The 19,252-nt window shown below is 44.7% G+C and overlaps 1 protein-coding gene across 1 annotated transcript in view; it reads left to right on the plus strand.

The window, feature by feature from the left end:
- Window positions 1–18,358, plus strand: part of LOC119372661 (adenylate cyclase type 2) — a 597,485-nt gene extending 579,127 nt beyond the window's left edge. The window contains exons 15-23 of the mRNA XM_037643118.2: window positions 1,770–1,883; window positions 3,132–3,298; window positions 5,911–5,992; window positions 6,558–6,716; window positions 10,030–10,176; window positions 10,272–10,373; window positions 12,576–12,690; window positions 14,572–14,696; window positions 17,395–18,358. Of these exons, the coding sequence (XP_037499046.1) occupies window positions 1,770–1,883; window positions 3,132–3,298; window positions 5,911–5,992; window positions 6,558–6,716; window positions 10,030–10,176; window positions 10,272–10,373; window positions 12,576–12,690; window positions 14,572–14,696; window positions 17,395–17,529 (1,146 nt within the window). The 3' untranslated portion in view covers window positions 17,530–18,358. The remainder of the gene's footprint in view (window positions 1–1,769; window positions 1,884–3,131; window positions 3,299–5,910; window positions 5,993–6,557; window positions 6,717–10,029; window positions 10,177–10,271; window positions 10,374–12,575; window positions 12,691–14,571; window positions 14,697–17,394) is intronic.
- The last annotated feature ends 894 nt before the right edge of the window (window positions 18,359–19,252 follow it).

A 19,252-nucleotide genomic window follows, 5' to 3' on the forward strand; every position in this document is an offset into this window, starting at 1 on the left:
ACCTATCATGTTTTAGTGCAATTCACTAGTAGGTGGTTAACAAACTTGAAATCTTATCACATTAAAAAATGAAAAGAAAGAAAGGTTAATCTTCAGTAAGAAGCTGGGCCGTAGCACCACCGATTACGCTTAAGTTCAATAGCGATTTAGGAAAGGTAGTGTGAATGGTACCTTGCAATGCAGTGGTGTCTGACGTAAATTGCAGAGCGTGCCTTAACCGTCTTTTTACAATTTACTGTTCTCAAAAACTTAGGAGGAAAATGTTGGTCGTTTCCATATATTTTTTTTTTGCTGAGCAGTTTAAATTAGCGAAGCGTCTTTGTTTTCCGTATGCTTCTGGTGCTGATCAATTTTACTGTGTGCCTTTAATTTTAAATAACTGGATTTATGTTGGGGTCTCCGAGATCTAGATAAAATCGTAACTTGACAACAAAAGTCAGAGTTATGCTTCGAAGTATAAAAAATATAGAGAATCTGCTCGCAGTAGAAAATGAGTGAACTACAAATTGCATTCAGGAAGAAAAAAAAATTAGTTACAAAATTTGCGCTGCTTGCACTGAGTCCCGAAAGCCTGGGCCAAAGTAGAGCTGGTCGGCTGGTCCTGGCTTGACTAGGCACACGGGCATTCACACGCTGATGCACGAAGTGTTCACGTGATCACAATGTAAATTACGAGTATTGGCTACGTATCGATCGGGCTCGGTTAGAAATCGCTTGACAATCACAGCATCAAGTAGTTTAATTACTTTAATTAGATTATTAGCTCAACGAGGCCAATTGGCCTAATTTGTAATTAGCTTGCATCCCAAGCCATCTTTTGCTTAATTAGCGCTAATTAGCCTCAGTATTAATCAGCCTTAATTAGATTTAGTTCGGCACATCTTGCCGAGCAAGCTCGGCATGACTAGGCACACCAGAATTAGTACTAATAACGCTTTCACTTAATTCGCTTAATTATGGTTATATAAATAGGTATTACCATGCTCAGCAAGGCTTAATTAAGCTTGACTATGATTAACGTGTCTTAACTAGGCACAGCTGTGCTTATCTTGGCTTGACGTGGCCGCGCCGGCATGATGATGACAAGTTTCTTCTCTACATCGCGAACCGGAAAAACGGCGGGCATAATAGCTCAGATGTAAAAACTCAGTCGCGAAATCGACGTTGACGAAAATGACGGAAGTGTGAAGGTTACGTCAACGCAACGAGCTGACGACTCGTGAATTGCTTAGCCGGTGTGTAGGCAACAGGTTCAAAGCAATGTAATTTCCAGTATGAGTCGACTCGGGTCAAAGACGAAAGCTGTATTCATAAGGACTGCCACACTACGACTGGCATCGCTAATTCAGAGCGCCACGGACCCTCAGCTGAAAACGAACGCTACTTGCGGCTGCGTTCCAAGCAGACGCAAAAGAACAATACTGCACCTATAAGAGCACCAATGAGCGTTGCATAATAATGCAGGCGACAGTTCGCATAAACTATAAGGACTTGCCTAGACGAGTTGCAGGTCCTGATTTTACCAGTATTTTATTTTTACTGTGGCGTAATGTGCTTCAAAGTAGCTGGAAATTCTGGGTCATTTTCATCGAGATTTCGCAATTTCTACGAGGTATTTCTTGTGTTTGCTTTCGCGAGTTGTTCCTGTCTCTGCTCGAAGACACTGTATATAATCAATGTGCTGCCTTCGTATTCCTGGCGAGATAACAGCCACTTCCTAGGATTGGCGTGCATCGTATGTATGTGCACAATACTTGTTTGTTTTTCAGATTACATGCGGGAGCACAGGCGGAGAGCACATCATCATAGCCAATAATGACAGCAACGGAAACTTTACGACTGCAATCATTGAGGAAATTCCGTACGATTGTGGGCTCGTCCGCGTAAGTAATTTCTTTTCTAAATCCAAACTGAATGAGCAGGTAACTTTACTCTTCACAGGCCTTAAGACAAATTGTATCGATGTTGTCTCCAATGTTGCACAAGTCATCTGTGCAATTTTTTTTTTAATTTCAATCGCTCGAGTGGCATCAAGTAAAATATGGTGACCAGCTGACTTTCTCTAACCCTGGCAAGGTTTGTGAGCATTAAAAAACACACAGATATACTATGCACCTATGAGCACTACGTGTTTTAAACTGTTTACTCTTTGTTTTCCTTTTTCTGTTCCCTCTTCGCTCTCAAACTGTGCAACATGTCCAGACAAATGATCATCCGCAAGTACCAAAACAGCGGCAGATATAAACGAGTTAAAACCGGTTATGACGCCAATAGAAAGAAAACAGATTTCTCACGTGAAATTTGAGATGTTCAAGCGGCGTCAGAAACATCATTGAAGTAAAAAACTACTCTTGAAATCGGCGCTGTTTAACTTCGCCTCTATTCCGGCACTCTTTCGCCGAGGCATTGTCTGTTATATTTTTGAAAATGCATCTATTTCACGGTCACTTCCGGTCCTTGTTTCAGTCGAATCTTATAAGGATTCTAGTGCATAGAGTGACCTGCGTTCTTATCCTCACAAGTTTAAAGCAAAACGTTGTACTTGTCGCTTTCTTTTGTCGCTCAAGTTTAGCAACGTAGTAGAATTTTCCTAATATGCACCGTTCAATTTGGCATTTCTACTTTACACGATTTCCTAGTACATTTAGTTGTTCTCGACTCTGCGAAACCAGTCCCCTGTTTGAAAAAAAAAAAGCGGTTTTGTTACAAAAGTTGACCGTAAACAATGTATTGATGTAACCGCAAATCTTCGTTTGAAATAGCCATAATGGCCATAATAGCCATAATAGCCAGGTCCCTTACGTATGTCCCAATTACAAACACTCGGTGCTTGGAGTTTCGATTTTCTCATTTTATTCAGTTTTCAATACAGCGGCGCCACAATTCTTTTTTTTGTCTGTGCGTTTCCCTTCTGCTGCTTTTGCGGATTGTCACTTCTTTTGTCGACTTTAGCCACGTGCTTTTTTGCTTTCGTCTAGGATGGCCCCTCCAGTTGTTCTTGTTTCTTCTAGTGTGTAAAGGAGAACAGAGAAAAAGCCAATTTTTTTAAAGTAACTGAACGCAACAGGCAATGAATTCAATGAGATTATGCTATTTTTCTTCTCTTCCTCTCTTTATTCCATCTTGAACAGTACCAACTACCATGCTCAATGCTAGCGCTGACCGCTGTGTCGGTCTACCTGAGGATAAATTTCCTCTTGAAGCTGCTGGCGATGATAAATGGATTGGCATCATTTTCGCTGGCATTCATTTTCTTCCGGTCGGACCTCTACGGCGATCCTTTGGAACCTGAACCTGGGTACGTGGGGCTCTTTATTATTTCTTTAACTACGCCGTTCTTGTCGTGGTTGTGATTAATTCTATTCGCACGTGGTGGCGGTCAATTTTAACAATGCAATTTAATTTTTAGCTGCGCCTCGGAGCGCTTCACTAAGTTTTGTTTTTTCTTGTTCTAATCAAACCCGCCACAAAGACAGCGAGTTCTGAGATGTGCTGGCTCGGCCATCACGTGCGAATTATGCCTTACTGTATCTACACTTTAACGCGGTTTCCTTTTCCATTCTTTTAACGCATATTGTAAAGTAACGGAAGAAGCAGCCGTCATATATAATAACGTTAAGCAAAGTGAAACACCGAGTTGTTAAAGTGCTAAGCAGAACTTTTTTTTTCGTCTTTCTCAATATCTACATAGTGCGTGTGCGAAACAATGAAATGATCTCGCTTCGAGCAAAATATTTTTGTGCACTGGCGCAATGGGCTAGTTCAGAACTTATATATATATATATAAAACAGTCCCAGATGTCTGCGCGCACACACGCGCGCGTTTGTGTGTCGTGCGCGCTAATTTGCGAGAAGCAAATAACGAAAATCCAACGCACGTGTTGGAATCTGTTATGAACGTAGCTTTCGTGCACTGGCTTGATAACTGGTACACAGTTTATCATATTCTTCACAACGTTTTGCACCGAACACGTTACGTGCATGCTAGACAAGACACGATGGAAACATTATCGCATTAAGCACAAGAATGGCAAAGAGCACTTACGAACAACAAAGCTAGTGAATTCGGCACCGGAATTTCTAGGGAAGCCAGTTCGTAGAACGTTGTACAATCTATATATTTAAGACGAAAGCCTTAGATGCCTCATCAAACACGAAAATTGACCTTCGGCATCCCGCGGCGTCGGAGACAACACGAGTTATGCAAAATCATTACGTGATGACGTCATCACATGACCTCGTACCTTGGTCAGAGGTGAGCCGATCACGGAGGCAGTGCAGAACCACGTTAGGTGCAGAAAACTCTCGGAGGGTGGCGGTGCAGGATCAGTACATCAACTGAGAAAAAAAAAGTCGCAGTTTCGCCGCAAAGGGCGAAGCAATGAATGCGATAGCAAGAAAAGCGGCCCGTGATGGACGCGCTGCTACGCTGCACTAACATCTGCCCCCCGGCAGCGACTACCGCGTGAGCAGACGGCGGAAGGGCAAGGTTCTCCCTGCGCAAATATTAGAAGCGAGCGAGCTGGCCGACGACTTTTAAATGCGCCCGTTTAGTGTGCCTCGATGTGTGCGCCCCCCTTAGGGTGTTGCCATTCTTTGAAGGGGCTGATGCCGCCACGACGCCATTTTTTGCCCCGCGTCTCGTGCCTCTCAGCGCAGCTGCCGTAGAGGGGTGAGACGCCGGTAAGAAGCCGTGGGCTAAAATATGGCAGCCGCGCCGCAGTAGACGCCGCAGATGTCCTCACCCTGGACAAAACGCACAACAAAACGCGCATCAAGGCACCCTACGCCCGTTGCGCTCCTCGCGCCATCTCGCTGGTAATGAAGAAACGCTTATAAGCGCCTGCCGTCTCTGAGTCCTGCCAGCGGTAAAGGGTGTGTATATAACGCTCGCCGTTAGCTACCTGAAGGATCTGCGCGTTGTGGCGTAGTGGTCAGCGCCACGCGCTGCGGACCGAGAGGTCACTGGTTCGATTCCGCGCTTCGGAAGCATTTTTCTGAATTATTTTTCTTTGGGACTTTTATATGTATATATATATATATATATATATATATATATATATATATATATATGCGTACTTATACGGTGCATCACGGCGGTGACGGCGACGGCAAAAACCAGCCGAGACTGTCCATATAATTGCTATCGCAATAAAAAGGAGATGGCTTTCCCCCTTCGACTCGTCTTAGGTGAATGCGTAAGGGACCCTGTGAGTTTTCTTAATACTACTCGAGTTCGAAGTGCCGTCCCCTACTGCTACACGTCTGCAAATATTTGTACTAAATGTTTATTGAGCATGCACTAGCCGCTCATAAAAAGCGACTTCATCTACAGTTATTAAGATAATTACACTAATTAACGTTTCACTTAACTACAGAATTGATGTAATCCATTCCTCAAAGCATAATGTTTTTTCTAGAAACTATAAGCCCAGTACCAGTTTTGAGAAAGAAAGAGAATTAAACTTTATTGTCCGACCAGGCGCGCGTTCTCTTCGCCCAGAGGCGGGTGATTTCCTTATTCCAGGTAGCCATGGCTTGCAGCTGATGCCCGAGGCCTGTCCACCAGCCGGAGCTGGTCCTCAGGGTTTAGTGACGTCGGCAACGCCTCCCACTGGTCTTCCAGATTTTCTTGTATGCTCTGTAAAAGACACAGAATACGCACGGAGCCGCATTCCTACTCGACTTAAACAATTCCCATGCAGTATTTTTTTCCTGTACGGAAATACATGAACTGAGTATTAACGTCGCTTACACATTTCCAGGTGCATTAAGTGAACACGTCCAAGCGCGAAGCACAAATAATACTATATGATAGAAAGTATGTTGATACAACAATGTAGTCTGCGACACCTTCTCAGACTAATTATTTCAGTAGTGGTGACTAGCTTTTTTATTGTATTTTTGCAGGTTGTCAAACGTACCGTACAGCGCTTACGCAGCTCTCTTTCTCGTGTTCTACGTGGTTGTTCTTCACATTTTGGATAGGCAGGTACGTGACCACTACTGAGTGTTTTCTACTGTGCATTGGATTGTTATTATTTACCTATAAAGCCATAAAAGGTGTTGAGTCAAGAAAAGATAGACTGCGATTATTTTCCCCTTGGAGGCTGGTAGTGCGTAACGCTTTATTTTTCTTATTTGGTTGTTTGCCCTATAATGACGAAAAAGCTGAGGAGGTGGCCTAACTACGACGGCTGCAGTTATCTACAGCTTAATTAACGAAAGGAAGGACACAGCAAACCCCATTCCGAACTTTTAACAACGGTGGCTCTAATATAAGCCACTGGTAAGCCACGGTGCACATTAAACCCCGAAAGGACAAGCATGGGCATAAATTCGTCAGATGACGATACTCGTATGCATATTTTAGCAAAATTTCAGTGACGCCAGCTTGCCTCCTCCCTCTACTAACTTTGTTATTCTGCTCCTTACTTTAACGCGTACGATAGTAAAGTGTCAGACGCGCTGCGTTCGTTTGGCGGCGTCTATTTAGCTGCTTTGGTGAACTACGTTTCGTTGTGCGGGTAGCAAGAGCAGCGTGCGGTCCCACGCAGGTGGAGTACATGGCACGCGTAGACTTCCTGTCCCGAGCCAAACTACGCGTCGAGCACGATGAGATGGAGACCATGGGAAGCATCAACAAGATCCTCTTGGAAAACATCCTGCCGGCCCACGTCGCAGCGCACTTCCTAAACAGCAGCAGGGTCTCACAAGTGCGAACCTTCCCAATTTCCCTCTCGTAGCTGATAGTGTGCCCGTTCTTCTACTGCTCCGCGCATGAATATCGGAGCAGGCTTACACAAAGCTGCATCACTGTAATCCCACAGCATTAACGCGTGAGGCGTCGCCCTCTTAGACTGTTTGTTTATGGGCGCTCCATTAGCCGCGCTCACACATCCACTGAGCATGTTTTAAAGAGAGACATTGTATAAGTCGTAAAGCACGCGAACGCGGAGCATTGATAAAGCGAAAGTTATATATATATATATATATATTATATCGGAAACATCTCGACTAACCTTCTCGTCGTTCTCCATCTTCTAAAAGGCGCACTTGTAGGCCATTGGAATTTCACTGTGTAAACAGGAGTCGACTGCAAGTGCTCTTGTATCCCTCGTGCTCAGTGCTGGGCAGTATCGAAGATACATGTATCTTAGATACTATCTTAGATACTGTATGAGTATCTTGTATCTGTATCGCGATACGTCCTCGAAAATGAGTATCTGTATCCTGTATTTCCACTACATTCGATAATGCATCGTGTATCTTAAGATACAAGATCTTCTATCGCAACACAAACCGTAGCGAAACAATAATCACTGGCCAAGTTCCGCTTCTCAAGCTGATACCTGGTGCCACTAAGCCCCTGAACAAGTCTAAGGGCTGTGACGCAATTTTATGTTTCCGCCAGAGTCCTCCAGTGAGGGGCAGAAGATGAGGAAGACAAGCACGCGGACGTCTACGCCCGGCCCCACGTACCTTTCTCTTTCTCGATTTTTTTTTTGCTTTTTAGTTGCGCCAGTGCCGCGACACTTGCTCTTAGCCACTGCCTACGCCGCGTACTCGACTGGCGTGCAGCGTCTATCGGGCAGTTCTGATGTGCTACAGCGTCGTATTGAAGATTCTCTTGCGTCTTGCTCCGTGCAAGAATGGGGTTGCTTTGTGTCTGGTGGATTTTACATATCAGCGATTTGAAGGTTCTCGTGGATGTAAAGCTGGACTTTGCATGCAATGAATTAACTTATATGCAAATAAGATACGCAAAACAACTATAGCACCACTGGTACTGATGCTAGATCTAATAGAGCAAGCGTTTACACCTAACAGAAAATATCTTGGCGTAACCGTATTTTCACTTCCGGCTACATTTATTCAAAGAATTATGAAATCATAGCTTGATTATTAGCATAAATGCTTTTTGCATCCCATAGATTTCCTAGGTCTCTGTTCTGTTTTTCTGGTCTCTGCTTTTATTCTTCTAACTGTCTGCTTTATATTCTACTGCTGTTTACCCATTTACACCTTGCCAAGGCGATTTTGGAAAACAAATATATAATTATGTGGGCGTACCTGAGTTACAGTACAAAGCTTCTGCTTATCGCTTAGAAATACAGCGAAACTGAGTTTGCATTAATAAGAGAAATCATTAGGAGCCATCTTAAAGATGTTAGGAAGAGGATTCGAGAAACGTTGTTTACTTAAGCTCCGTTTTACTCATGAGCGTCCCAACGAGCCGTTTCAGGCAATTCGCATAGGCACCGAATTTTCTATTGTGTAATAGGTAAGGTGACGATACTTCATGCTCATAGCTATTAAGGGCGCCGTTTGTATTGTGTTTCTGCACTCATTCAGGTGGAATGTTTGATACAGAAACACCTCTATAAGTTTTACTTATATTAGTTTTCCTGTTTTAGGCCTTCTTAAATATTTTTCGTATTGGTAATCGCCACCTAATGGGAGCCATAAGCGGCGACAGCGCGAATAACGGCGGTGTCCTCCCACGCTTTGTGCAACTATACAATACGTCTGAGACGTCTCTGTGTTGCACATGTTTTCTCGTTGAAGAAATATTGCTAAAAGATTACACGTTAGTAAGTATATCACAAAGAATCCTTTACGGCCAGCAGATAAGTAATATGAAAATTCATTGCTGTTTACACCATCTACGTATACACCAGGGTCTCAAACTCAGCTTATAAGAGCGGGCCACAGTCGCGAAATTTAATTCGAAGCGCCGGGACAGTGAAGATGGTGGGAGAGAGTTTGAACAAGTGACGTTGCCATTCGAAAGGAAGCCTTTCCCATGTCTCATATATAGGTCATTTTTGAAGGGGATTTGGAGTCAAGATTCGAGAAACGTCGATACCGATGTGCACAACGAGTGCATTCTGGACGCGGATTCTGAATATAGTTTTTGTTCCACGGTTATGTTTCAGGACATCGTGACCACATGTTCCTCACGAAAGGAAAGCTTGAGACCTGTCATGTCTGTGTAGCTCACGAACATACCTATCTAGAAATAAAACAAATGGGACGAAGATGGTCATGTGTGCGGGCGGGGGCCGCTAGCGAAAAGTCTCAAACCCCCTAGTATACACCATGCGTCCCGCACCCCCCCCCCCCCCAAAAAAAAAAAAAAGTCGCCACCAGCGTTGTTGCTGCTGTACACCTGTCCGGATATACGGTATTGTGCATGCTGTATTTTACGGACAAGGTAAAAGTCCACACCGGTATTTGCGCCGTCGTGCGAAGGCCTCTCATAAAAGTTATTGTGATTATATGGCAACTCGCTAGCTGGTCGGCAAGCTGAGCAGCGACTCCCATTAATTGCAAAAATGACAAGCGAGAACCTTGTCAGCGAACTGTACAAAGAGTTGTCCTGTGAAGAAGCTAAAACAAACCCCAATAAGTTGTTTTTTAAAGAAACTAATGCACTTTGAGCAAGAAGGGCAAAACTTAGATACGAACAGACATTTCATTAAAGTGAAACAAAATAGGTCGCAGTTAGGAAATTTTCAAGAAGACATTTTCATGCATAGGCGTTCGCTGCTACATTATATGGATCTATAATAACAAATTAGAGAATGTATCGAAGTATCTTAAGATACAATTGCCAAGTATCGTATCGGATACAATTATTGCGGCAGTATCTTGTATCTGTATCTCCAATACTTCTTGCATGAGTATCTCGTATCGTATCGCGATACAATTTCAAAGTATCTTTGCCCAGCCCTGCTCGTGCTGTACCCCCCCCCCTCGCCCCTTCCACAATGGTACACTAGACATAGCCACAGCTAGCGCTTGAATTTGCTGCTGCCTGATTAATAAAATTTACACTAGCACATCTGGCAAGGTAACGTTCTTCCATGCAAGCGCAGAAATTGTGATTGGGGGGAAGTCGTTCACGGGCATTTTTCAACTGAAGCATAAAACGAACCCGCATGACTGAAGCATAATTTTGTGCACGCTAAGCGCCGCTGATGTAACGCTTGTTGTCGGTTGTATCTTTCTGCCTTTTCACGGCAGGAGCTCTACCATGAACGCTACAGCAACGTGGCGGTAATGTTCGCTTCCATACCAAACTACATCGAGTTCTACGACGAGACTGACGTCAACAAACAAGGGCTGGAGTGCTTGCGACTTCTCAATGAAATCATCTGCGACTTCGACAAGGTCTGAAATTTTCTGAGTAAATTGAATTGTTTATTTTTACAATAATAACAGGCGCCAGGGTTTGTGTAACCCTCTTAAACTCGTTTGTGTTTCAGCTCCTGTTGAAGCCGAAGTTCAGCGTTATTGAGAAAATCAAGACTATCGGCAGCACTTACATGGCTGCTGCTGGCCTTCAACCCGGTCGGGAAGAAAACGGGGTACGTCTGGACAAAAACCATGCGTAATATTTAAGCCAAGCGCCCTATCCACTGTCCAAAACGAAAAAAATGTTGAAGTTGACTTTTGTTCAGGTGTACACCGTTACACGTGAATAAAAGTCAACTTCACCTAAAAAAGATGCATATATAAAACCCAAACCATTGCTGTTCGCACCGTTAAGTTTGCAACGTTATTACTCTGACTTAAGCTATCACGAAGGCCGTTTCACAAAATCTGGCATAAGATTTATAGACATTTCATACATGTAGACGTGTGCGTATACATATACTCCGTTGATGTATTGCAACATGCATCGTATAATGTTGTGTATATCATGACTTGCCTTAAACGCTGCGACGAGAAGGGCTGTTTTATGGCTTTCAAAAGGTCTCAGCGCCTCCGAACCAACCACCCACCAAAGAGTTTTATTAGATTCTTGATAAAGGCGGATCCATGGGGTGCTGCAACCGTGGGTATACGCGGCAGCGACGATGCAGGAGCCAATAACATCAAGGAGAATGGTGAGGACACAGCCGCAGAAATTTTCTTCTAGGTATTTCTTTTTTTTTTCTTGTCTGCAGAAAAACGCGACATATGCGCACTATAACTGTTGCCACCGTACCACTCCCTTGAAAATATTCTATCTACGACAGTAACATACAAAAGCACGGTCACCTTTCAAACACCCTTCCCCACGTACGAAACACGCGGGAAATGTAGATGCTCGCAAGGACACGGAAGCTTTATTGGATTCTGGCAACAAATACATATCTAATCCCATAATATATGAGCTTGCTCGAGATACCGGCTATTGCCTAGACCCACGCATTGCCGAAAGAAAGGCGAATCGCTGAGAAGGCGGAGACAAATACTTGCAAACAAAAGTCCAGACACATCGAGTACGCGAAGCTTACACACACTCGTCAGTGATTGGTTGCTGTTCATTATCAAGATTATTATTATTAATAGTAGTATTTGCTCACTGGGACGCTAATCACAGTGGCGGTGAGAGAAAATAGCGGTTGTGGTTGCCTAGCATTGTTTTAGCGCAACTAAGGTCAAGTGTGAAGAAATCAAGAAAATTACATTCGCTAAGAAAGAGCACACAAAGGAGACCCGATGAGCGCTATCCTTCCAGCATTTCCATCGCCTATGTTTCACCCCTTCCTAAGACAGCTTCGCAATTCTACCTAAGCTTTCTCAGAAGCGCTGTACTATAGTGTATAAGCCGTCAAACGGACCATTTCATCTCGCTAACTGGCCGCTATTATGCATATATTCTTGAAAAGAAAAAAGAGTCCCGCAGGTATACTGCCAGTCCCGTCGCCCTCTGATACTTCGATCTCAGCTCAGTCTTGCAATTACTTAGATTTAGGTGCACGTTAAAGAACCCCAGGTGGTCGAAATTTCCGGAGCCCTCCACTACGGCGTCTCTCATAATCATATCGTGGTTTTGGGACGTTAAACCCCAGATATTAATTAATTAAATTAATCACTTTTGCAATACCGCTATGCACATTCAAGTTACACCCGTTCTAGCACCACTTTGGTTGCAGTTGACTGTGTCTCTCGAATCGCTGTATAACCTGCATTAAGAGACCAGTTGAAGCAGCAATTTAATACATTGAAGAGGATCAGAAGCAAAATGGAGTGAAGGGGTGTCTTGCTAGATTTTTACGTCGCTTCGTAAATGGCAAAGTCAATTTTATCTAAAAATGAGTTTGTACTCATGCAAATTAAAACTTGTTACATGTTCAGCATTCTGTTAGAATTGGTGTCCCCCAAGGGGAGAAAAACGTATTCCCACGGGATAAAGTGGTGCGATGAGATAATGCAAATAAAACAGAAATTTAAAGAAGCTGGAAGCTTAAATTGCCCAACAGTATAGTCGAATTTCGATGGAGTCAAACGCTTCGACAAGGGCACGCCTCGTCAGGACAAAGATAGGTCGCCTTGCTGAAACGCTGGCTCTAGCGACACATCTTTGTTGGACCACCGGTGACGAGGCAATAACATTTGCGAGTATAGAATAAAGTCGGTTGACGCAACAGAGGCGCCAACTGAAAATCGCTACAGTGGAAATAATATAGGCCGATGACGGTGAAGCTAAATTAACATCGCGAACGGGTTGTTTGTGTGCCACCATGCATCCTTCGGTATATTGATTCTTGTCTCATTTTACACGCCATTTGTTCGCGTAGGACAAGCCACGTGATGATCACAACGTTGTCAGCCTGGTGGAGTTCGCCATCGCCCTCACGGCGCTTCTCGAGCAAATAAACAGAGAATCATTCCAACGCTTCAAGCTCAGAATCGGTACGTGATATCGACCGCAGCTGTGTCTTTCCTTCTAATGCTAGATCAGATGTTGAACATGACGCATACTTTGTTACTTATTATTAATTGTACCCTGTTGCCCCCGCAATTTTTTAGTGTATCGTCAAGTTGGAGCAGTCACCCGACGCACTAGATAGAACTCTTTCCACCCAGAACATTTTTTAACGACTTCTCGCAAGAAGCGCGAGAAGATCCTGTGATTAATTCTTTAGCCGCAGGAGTGAACAGTTCTCGTCCTATATACTGCAGCATCGCTTTCTCTGTGGCAGCACCGGCCGACAACACCATATTGTTCGCATCAAAGCTGGTGGATGTGAAATGAATCCACCTGTCTGAAACTCCTCGCTAACGTTAATGGATGGCGGCGCTCTAACTCATCCAAACAATTGCCATTTAGTGCACCTGTGCTGCTGCGCGATTTCCCACAGCTATATTTGTTTCTACTTTTATCACCCTCTACGGTGGATCAGTGTCTATGGCGTCGCGCTACAGAGGTTTGGGGTTCGATCTCAGCCGCGGCGGCAACATTTCAAGAGAAGCGGAATGCAAAAATGCTCGTGTACCGTGCCTCGGGCGCACAATATAAAAACACGAGTTGATATAAACCAATCTGGAGCTTTCCACTGAGGTGTCTCACTCCCTGTGCCTTTTCCGAAGTTTAAACCTCGCTTTCTTTTTTTTTTTTCATTTGTGCTCGTCTTGGGACACAAAATAAAACGTGCATTCTTTTTGCGTATTTAGATGTTTGATTATCAGAGTCTCGAACCGTGCATGAACCCGAATAACGCATCTGTTCGCAACGCATAACATCTTTTTTTTTTTTTAACACGAAAGTGTTTTATGCCGGGGTCCACCACGGCTCCACTGACGCATTTCCGTCACGGATATGATGTTGTCAAATATAAAGACTAACATATGGCAAAGAAACAACTACAAGAAAAAGTTCCGTCACCGGGAGTCGAACTTACGACCCCTCGATTCCCAGCGCGCAGCGCGAAACGACTCCGCCACAGACGGCACGTTCTTCGGTATACTAACGGCGTGCTATTTATATACATCATTTGCCGGTGGCGGTACTCGGAGATCGGGGTTAATCAGCGTGTTTTCGTTATCACTAGCGAGATGGCGCAAAGGGCTCGAAGAGTCGCGCTCTAAAGGGTCGTCCTCTCCACGCGTTGAGATGAGAGCGTGTGCCTCCTGACAGGGCGTGGTCGGCTCCTGCGCGCGCGCTGATCTTCTGTACGTCTTGCGCTCTGACCGCAAGTTTGCGTTGAAGTTTCCAGGATAGTGCACGAAGGTCACTTCGCTCCACACCTGCAGCGGTCCGCCTTTTGCGAAGGAGCGCGCTGCTCACCAACATAATCAGTTACAACGGTGACAGTTCGCGTCATCCTGTAGTATACTTGGCCGTTCGTTTCGTGCGGCCTCCCCTTTGTATTTGGCAGCCGCGCTTTAACTGCCGAGCTGTGACAGTTGTGAAGTTCGCGCTCATCTTGTGTATCGTTTCGTTCCGTGCGTACTTTCTGCTTTAGCAGCGCAGTGTTGCAAGTTTCGAGCTGACTTGACAGTGCTCTCGCGTGCAACTTACCAACTTGTTTCTGCTACAGCAGTCATTCCTTCGGCCTCGGGGCGAAACAATGCACAACAAACGCTCAAATACGTCTGTGAAGACACGTTTTACTTTCGTGTTATACCGATTCCTATGACAGAGGGATCAGCCATGTTTTTTTTTTTTTGTTTTTTTTTTTAACTGCTCTTTTTTCCCCTCTTATCTGATTCTCACCAGGGCTGCCTGAACGAGCTGCGCGAGTCTGTGGCACATTGGAAATAACAGAGACTATTCTGTGCACAACCTTTCAGGTATCAACCATGGACCAGTGATAGCCGGTGTCGTGGGTGCACAGAAGCCCCAATACGATATCTGGGGCAACACTGTGAACGTGGCCAGTCGTATGGACAGTTGCGGCGTCATCGGCCGGATCCAAGTACGTGATATCTCCACCTCCTTCAACTTTTTCCAGAACAAAACATGCCAAAGTAGCTAACTTGAAACGTCTTGTAAAACCATTAAGAAAATAAAGAAATAAAGCGACGGCTGGCGTATTGGACCCCAAAAACATTTTACGAATTAAAAAAAAAAGAACTTACTAATAATAATAATTGTTGGGATTTAAGGTCCGAAAAACACAATATGATTATGAGGGTCGCTGTAGTCGAGGGCTCAGGAAATATTGACCACCTTGGGTTCTTCAACGCTCACCTAAATCTAAGTACATAGGTCTCAAGCATTTTCGCCTCCATCGAAAATGCGGCCGCCGCGGCCGGGATTTTATCCCGCGACCTTCGGGTCAGCAGTCGAGTACCATAACCACCAGACCACCGTGGCGACTGAAAAAAAAAAAAAGAACTTACTGAAGCTAGTTTCGCGTGTTAGCTCTTATGTTGCGTACAAGGGGATTATTCCGAATGTAAATGTTGCACGTACAAGAAAACGGGCGGTGTGACGTCCACCTGCGGGGTGCCGTCACCAATAATCGATAATGTCATTCTTCTAAAGAATAATAAATCGTTTTTTTTTTCAGCTTCTCAAATAAATGATGGCTATATATTCTGTTTGCATGCAGCCACTATACTACACGACAACGCTATCACAAACGAAAAATATGCATATAGCCTATGTTAGTTGGTTAAAAAAATGTCGTTTTCAGACAACAAATGGACGGGCCATCTTCATATTCCTTCGCGCACTGTACGTGCACAACTTATCCACCTCTTGAGTATTGTGAACATATGCTATAAGTAAACCGCACATAGCAACAATAAAACAGTCGTTTGGCAAACACTAAGAGGATAAAAAGAGTGAAATGAGGTGCCGAAGGAAAGCAGATCAGCCGGACGAGAAACACGCGGCTTGCTACTCTACACTGGGACAGTGCTATAATTTCCATATATTTGTCTCTCCTTACCTCTTTCGCAGAAGTTGGACACATATACAGCGTTCGCGCAACAAGCCTTCTCGGTCGATAGTTGCTGCTCCGCTACTGCTTACGTCCTTGTATTTCCTTTCTTCCTCTGTCCCTCTAGCGCTGAAACGAAACTCGTGTAACATGTGCAATATATTCGGCCACATGAAGTCCACCGCGAACGCATCAAGTGAGAAGTTCGGATGAGGATAGCTCGGTCGATTCGACAGCGTTTACATGAGCTCAAAAGAAGTTCACTGATTAACTGTTTGTGGGGATTCATTGCGTAAGTTAAGCTCAAAAAAAAAAAGGAAAGCAAAAAGGAGGGAGAAAAAGAGTTTCCCGTTTAGTTTGGTGTCCTTAATATTGTGTTGAGCTTTCCTCTTGCTCTCTCTCTCTCTCTCTCTCTCTCTCTCTCTCTCTCTCTCTCTCTCTCTCTCTCTCTCTCTCTCCAGAGACCGACAACGAGAGAAAATAGGTAAACTAGAAAGAGCAGCTGTCCTGCTGGCTACTCAGCACTAAGGAAGGGGAAAGAGCAGAGGAGATAAGGATGGGTGGATTGAATGAATTCATACTGTTAGGCTGAGGTTTCGGGCCAGTCATTGTTAGTATAATGCGACGGAAAGCAGTGTTCGAAGAGAAAACGCTATACCGCTACTCGTCTCGTGTGCTTTCTATTCCGCGTGTTGCATTCCGTCTAGCTACCATGTTTCAATGAATCCATATCGAACTAGCCCACCCGGCAGTTTTTCCCAACTTACGTCAGGACGGACGCGACAAGAGAGCCTTAGAAAAGTGCAGCCACGTGGCTGCTAGCCACAAATCACCGATCCGATCTGACCGAAATTATTTGTGCCTCATCAAGCTGGTCACACTGACATAACTTACCAAGTGCGTGAGGTGATTGGGTTAATTAGCAATAGTATTTCAGGCAGGAACGAAGGCTTCCTTTTCAAATTTTTCGCGATGTTTCTTTTACAGCTGTGTTCTAAGACTTGAAGAAAGTATCTTCACCTTCACTTGTTGACTGAATGCAGCTTCGATAACGGCTGCATGCTTGGACGAAATGGTATGTGTTGTTGTTGGGCACTGGCTCAACAACAACAAGTAACGACACGTAGCTAGTTTTTTCAGCATTGCGTGTTTAGTACACTCCCTCTTAGTGGCGGTACGCATACATATCAGCGTAGCAGGCTTATATTGGGAGCTAAGAGGTCACAAATTAGCGACGTGTCAGCAGAAGTAGCTCACAGCTAGGCACACTTGGGTCACGCAGCAATCGTGGATGCAAGCTAACTTAGCAGGAACGGTGCTTAACCATACCGACATGTAAAACTTGGCTGCTGAATCTGCCATTTTATGCTGCTCCGCAATGGCATGAATGATTTTTCATGGTTCTCATCATGGCACCTATTTGTTTGAGTCGAAGTAATTGATAGCGACTCATCGCTGCGTATACAGAGTGCAGAATTCTGAACTACAAAGGCTGAATCAAGACGCTCCGCTGATGTTGACGAACAGCGCGTGGGCCCCTGCTGACCGCGGATTTAAAAGACGTGTTCATACCTGTGTGGCGTTTAGCGACGCCTTGGCATTAGCGCGCTAGAGAAGTCCCGGAAATATAGTCAACTCTGAACGTCATTGCGGAACTTCGCTTTTCTATAGTACTGGTAATTTTCGCGATCGCAAGTCATTTTTTTTTTCTTTCCCCTCCTCGCAGGTCACCGAAGACACGGCCAAGAAACTCCAGGAGTGCGGTTACGAGTGTGAGTGCAGAGGATCCACTTACGTCAAGGGGAAAGGCACCCTGACCACGTACTTCGTGAAGACGCAGTTCGACAGAAGCGACTCATGAGCGACCTTTCCCCGCGTGCGCCGTCTGCGTGCCAGTTACGCAGCCATTCCAGCTGGCCTACCCATTGTTCCTGCTTCGGCATTCACAGACTGCCGAGTGGAATATGAGAGTCCGGCAATCGAATGTCCGATTCCTCTGCAGCACGGCGCCTTTCAGCGGTGCTTAGGAGCACACGCGCGCTGGTAGGGTGGAAGTAACTCGCCTGCGCACACCTTCCAGGAGGTACATAGACTCATTCTGTGTCTGCACGCGCATGACATAGCCACAGCGGGCAGAAGGGCTGTCCTTTAGACAACCAGCACAGACTGAATATAGGTATTGAGCAGCAATGCTGCCGCGCCCGAATAGCTAACTCTACTCGGCGCACGTCAAGCCATCCAAATCAGTCACTGCGCTTTCGTGTCGCCGAGCGAGATTATCTTCTTCAATAGCCTGAGCTCGTTTGAGGTGACCTTCATGGTGCATACATCCCAACAGTGCAAACATCCCAAGGCGAATCCCATGAATCGACTCGGAACACCGGAAATTAATTCTAGCTCACGCACACATCGAGTAAATCCAGCACTCGATCACCGGAGCCATGGATGTCCAACGCCTCCTCACTGCACTCCAGACACACGAGTGAAATCTATAATCAAACTAAGGATTCCGAAGTCTTTGTTGTTTAATGGCTGCCCGAGTTGTTAATATTGTGGGCTGAGAATCGCGTATAGTGTCAGAAGAATCAGGAAAACTATATACATATATATTTATCTTCAGAGAACCGCTTTACCATCCCGTAGTATGAACCTGTTGAGCATCGTACATTAAATATTTTTCTCTCATCGTATTTCACTACTGTGTATGTCTTCTGTATACTGACCACTCACACGATGAATAGTACGCGTATTTCGGGACATACAGGAAAGAGAAAGTGAAATCTTCAAGAGGAAGCTAAAACTGCTCACAAACACGGTAAGGGGGAAATTATGTTATTTTCTGCTAAAGAATGATTCTCGGTCCCTATAACTGCAGCTGTAGCGTTGTAAGTGTTAAAGGAGTACTGGCACGAATATTTTCAGTTGTCGTTTTTTTTTTTTTTTTTGCATCAAATGACAGGCCAAGCCCTCAAGAGCCTAAAAGAGGTAGTGCTAAGCGCGAGTGCGCCCTGAAAAAGTAATTGCAGTATGTTTTTGAAAGCTAGTTTCAGTTCCTACTGTACCCTGACGTCACAACACGGTATGAGCTTCTCGTCGCGTGCTCGCACAATATATAGTGACGTTTCCACGGCCGCTCCGCACCGCGGCTCCGTTGGTGACGCACAAGCGGCCATTTTGGAAGTTTTTATGACGCACAAGCGGTCATCTTGGAAGTTTTGGTACTTAACGTCATCACAACTAGCCAGACGGCTGCGTGAATTCACCAGAATTTGTACTGTAGCCTGACGTCAAGCTAGTGTCGATGTCAGTAGGTGCGCCATAGAAAAATTGACTTTAATATCAAAATAAAATATCTCATCAGCATTTGCTGAGCTTCACACTTGCTCAGAGCCGTCTCTGCATACAGGAGATTTGTATGGCAGAGTAAACTCGCCTTCGAAAAAAAGGTGTCTGTACCCCTTTAAGTGGATACTTCAAACACTTCAATTTCCCGCCGCTTTCCACACAATTTAGTAAAAGCCACATGACATCAGACATAGGGGCATGGCTTTCTACGGGCGTCAGCAATAACACAACAAAAGGTA

Source organism: Rhipicephalus sanguineus, chromosome 1 (assembly GCF_013339695.2).
Source record: "Rhipicephalus sanguineus isolate Rsan-2018 chromosome 1, BIME_Rsan_1.4, whole genome shotgun sequence".
NCBI lineage: Eukaryota > Metazoa > Arthropoda > Arachnida > Ixodida > Ixodidae > Rhipicephalus > Rhipicephalus sanguineus.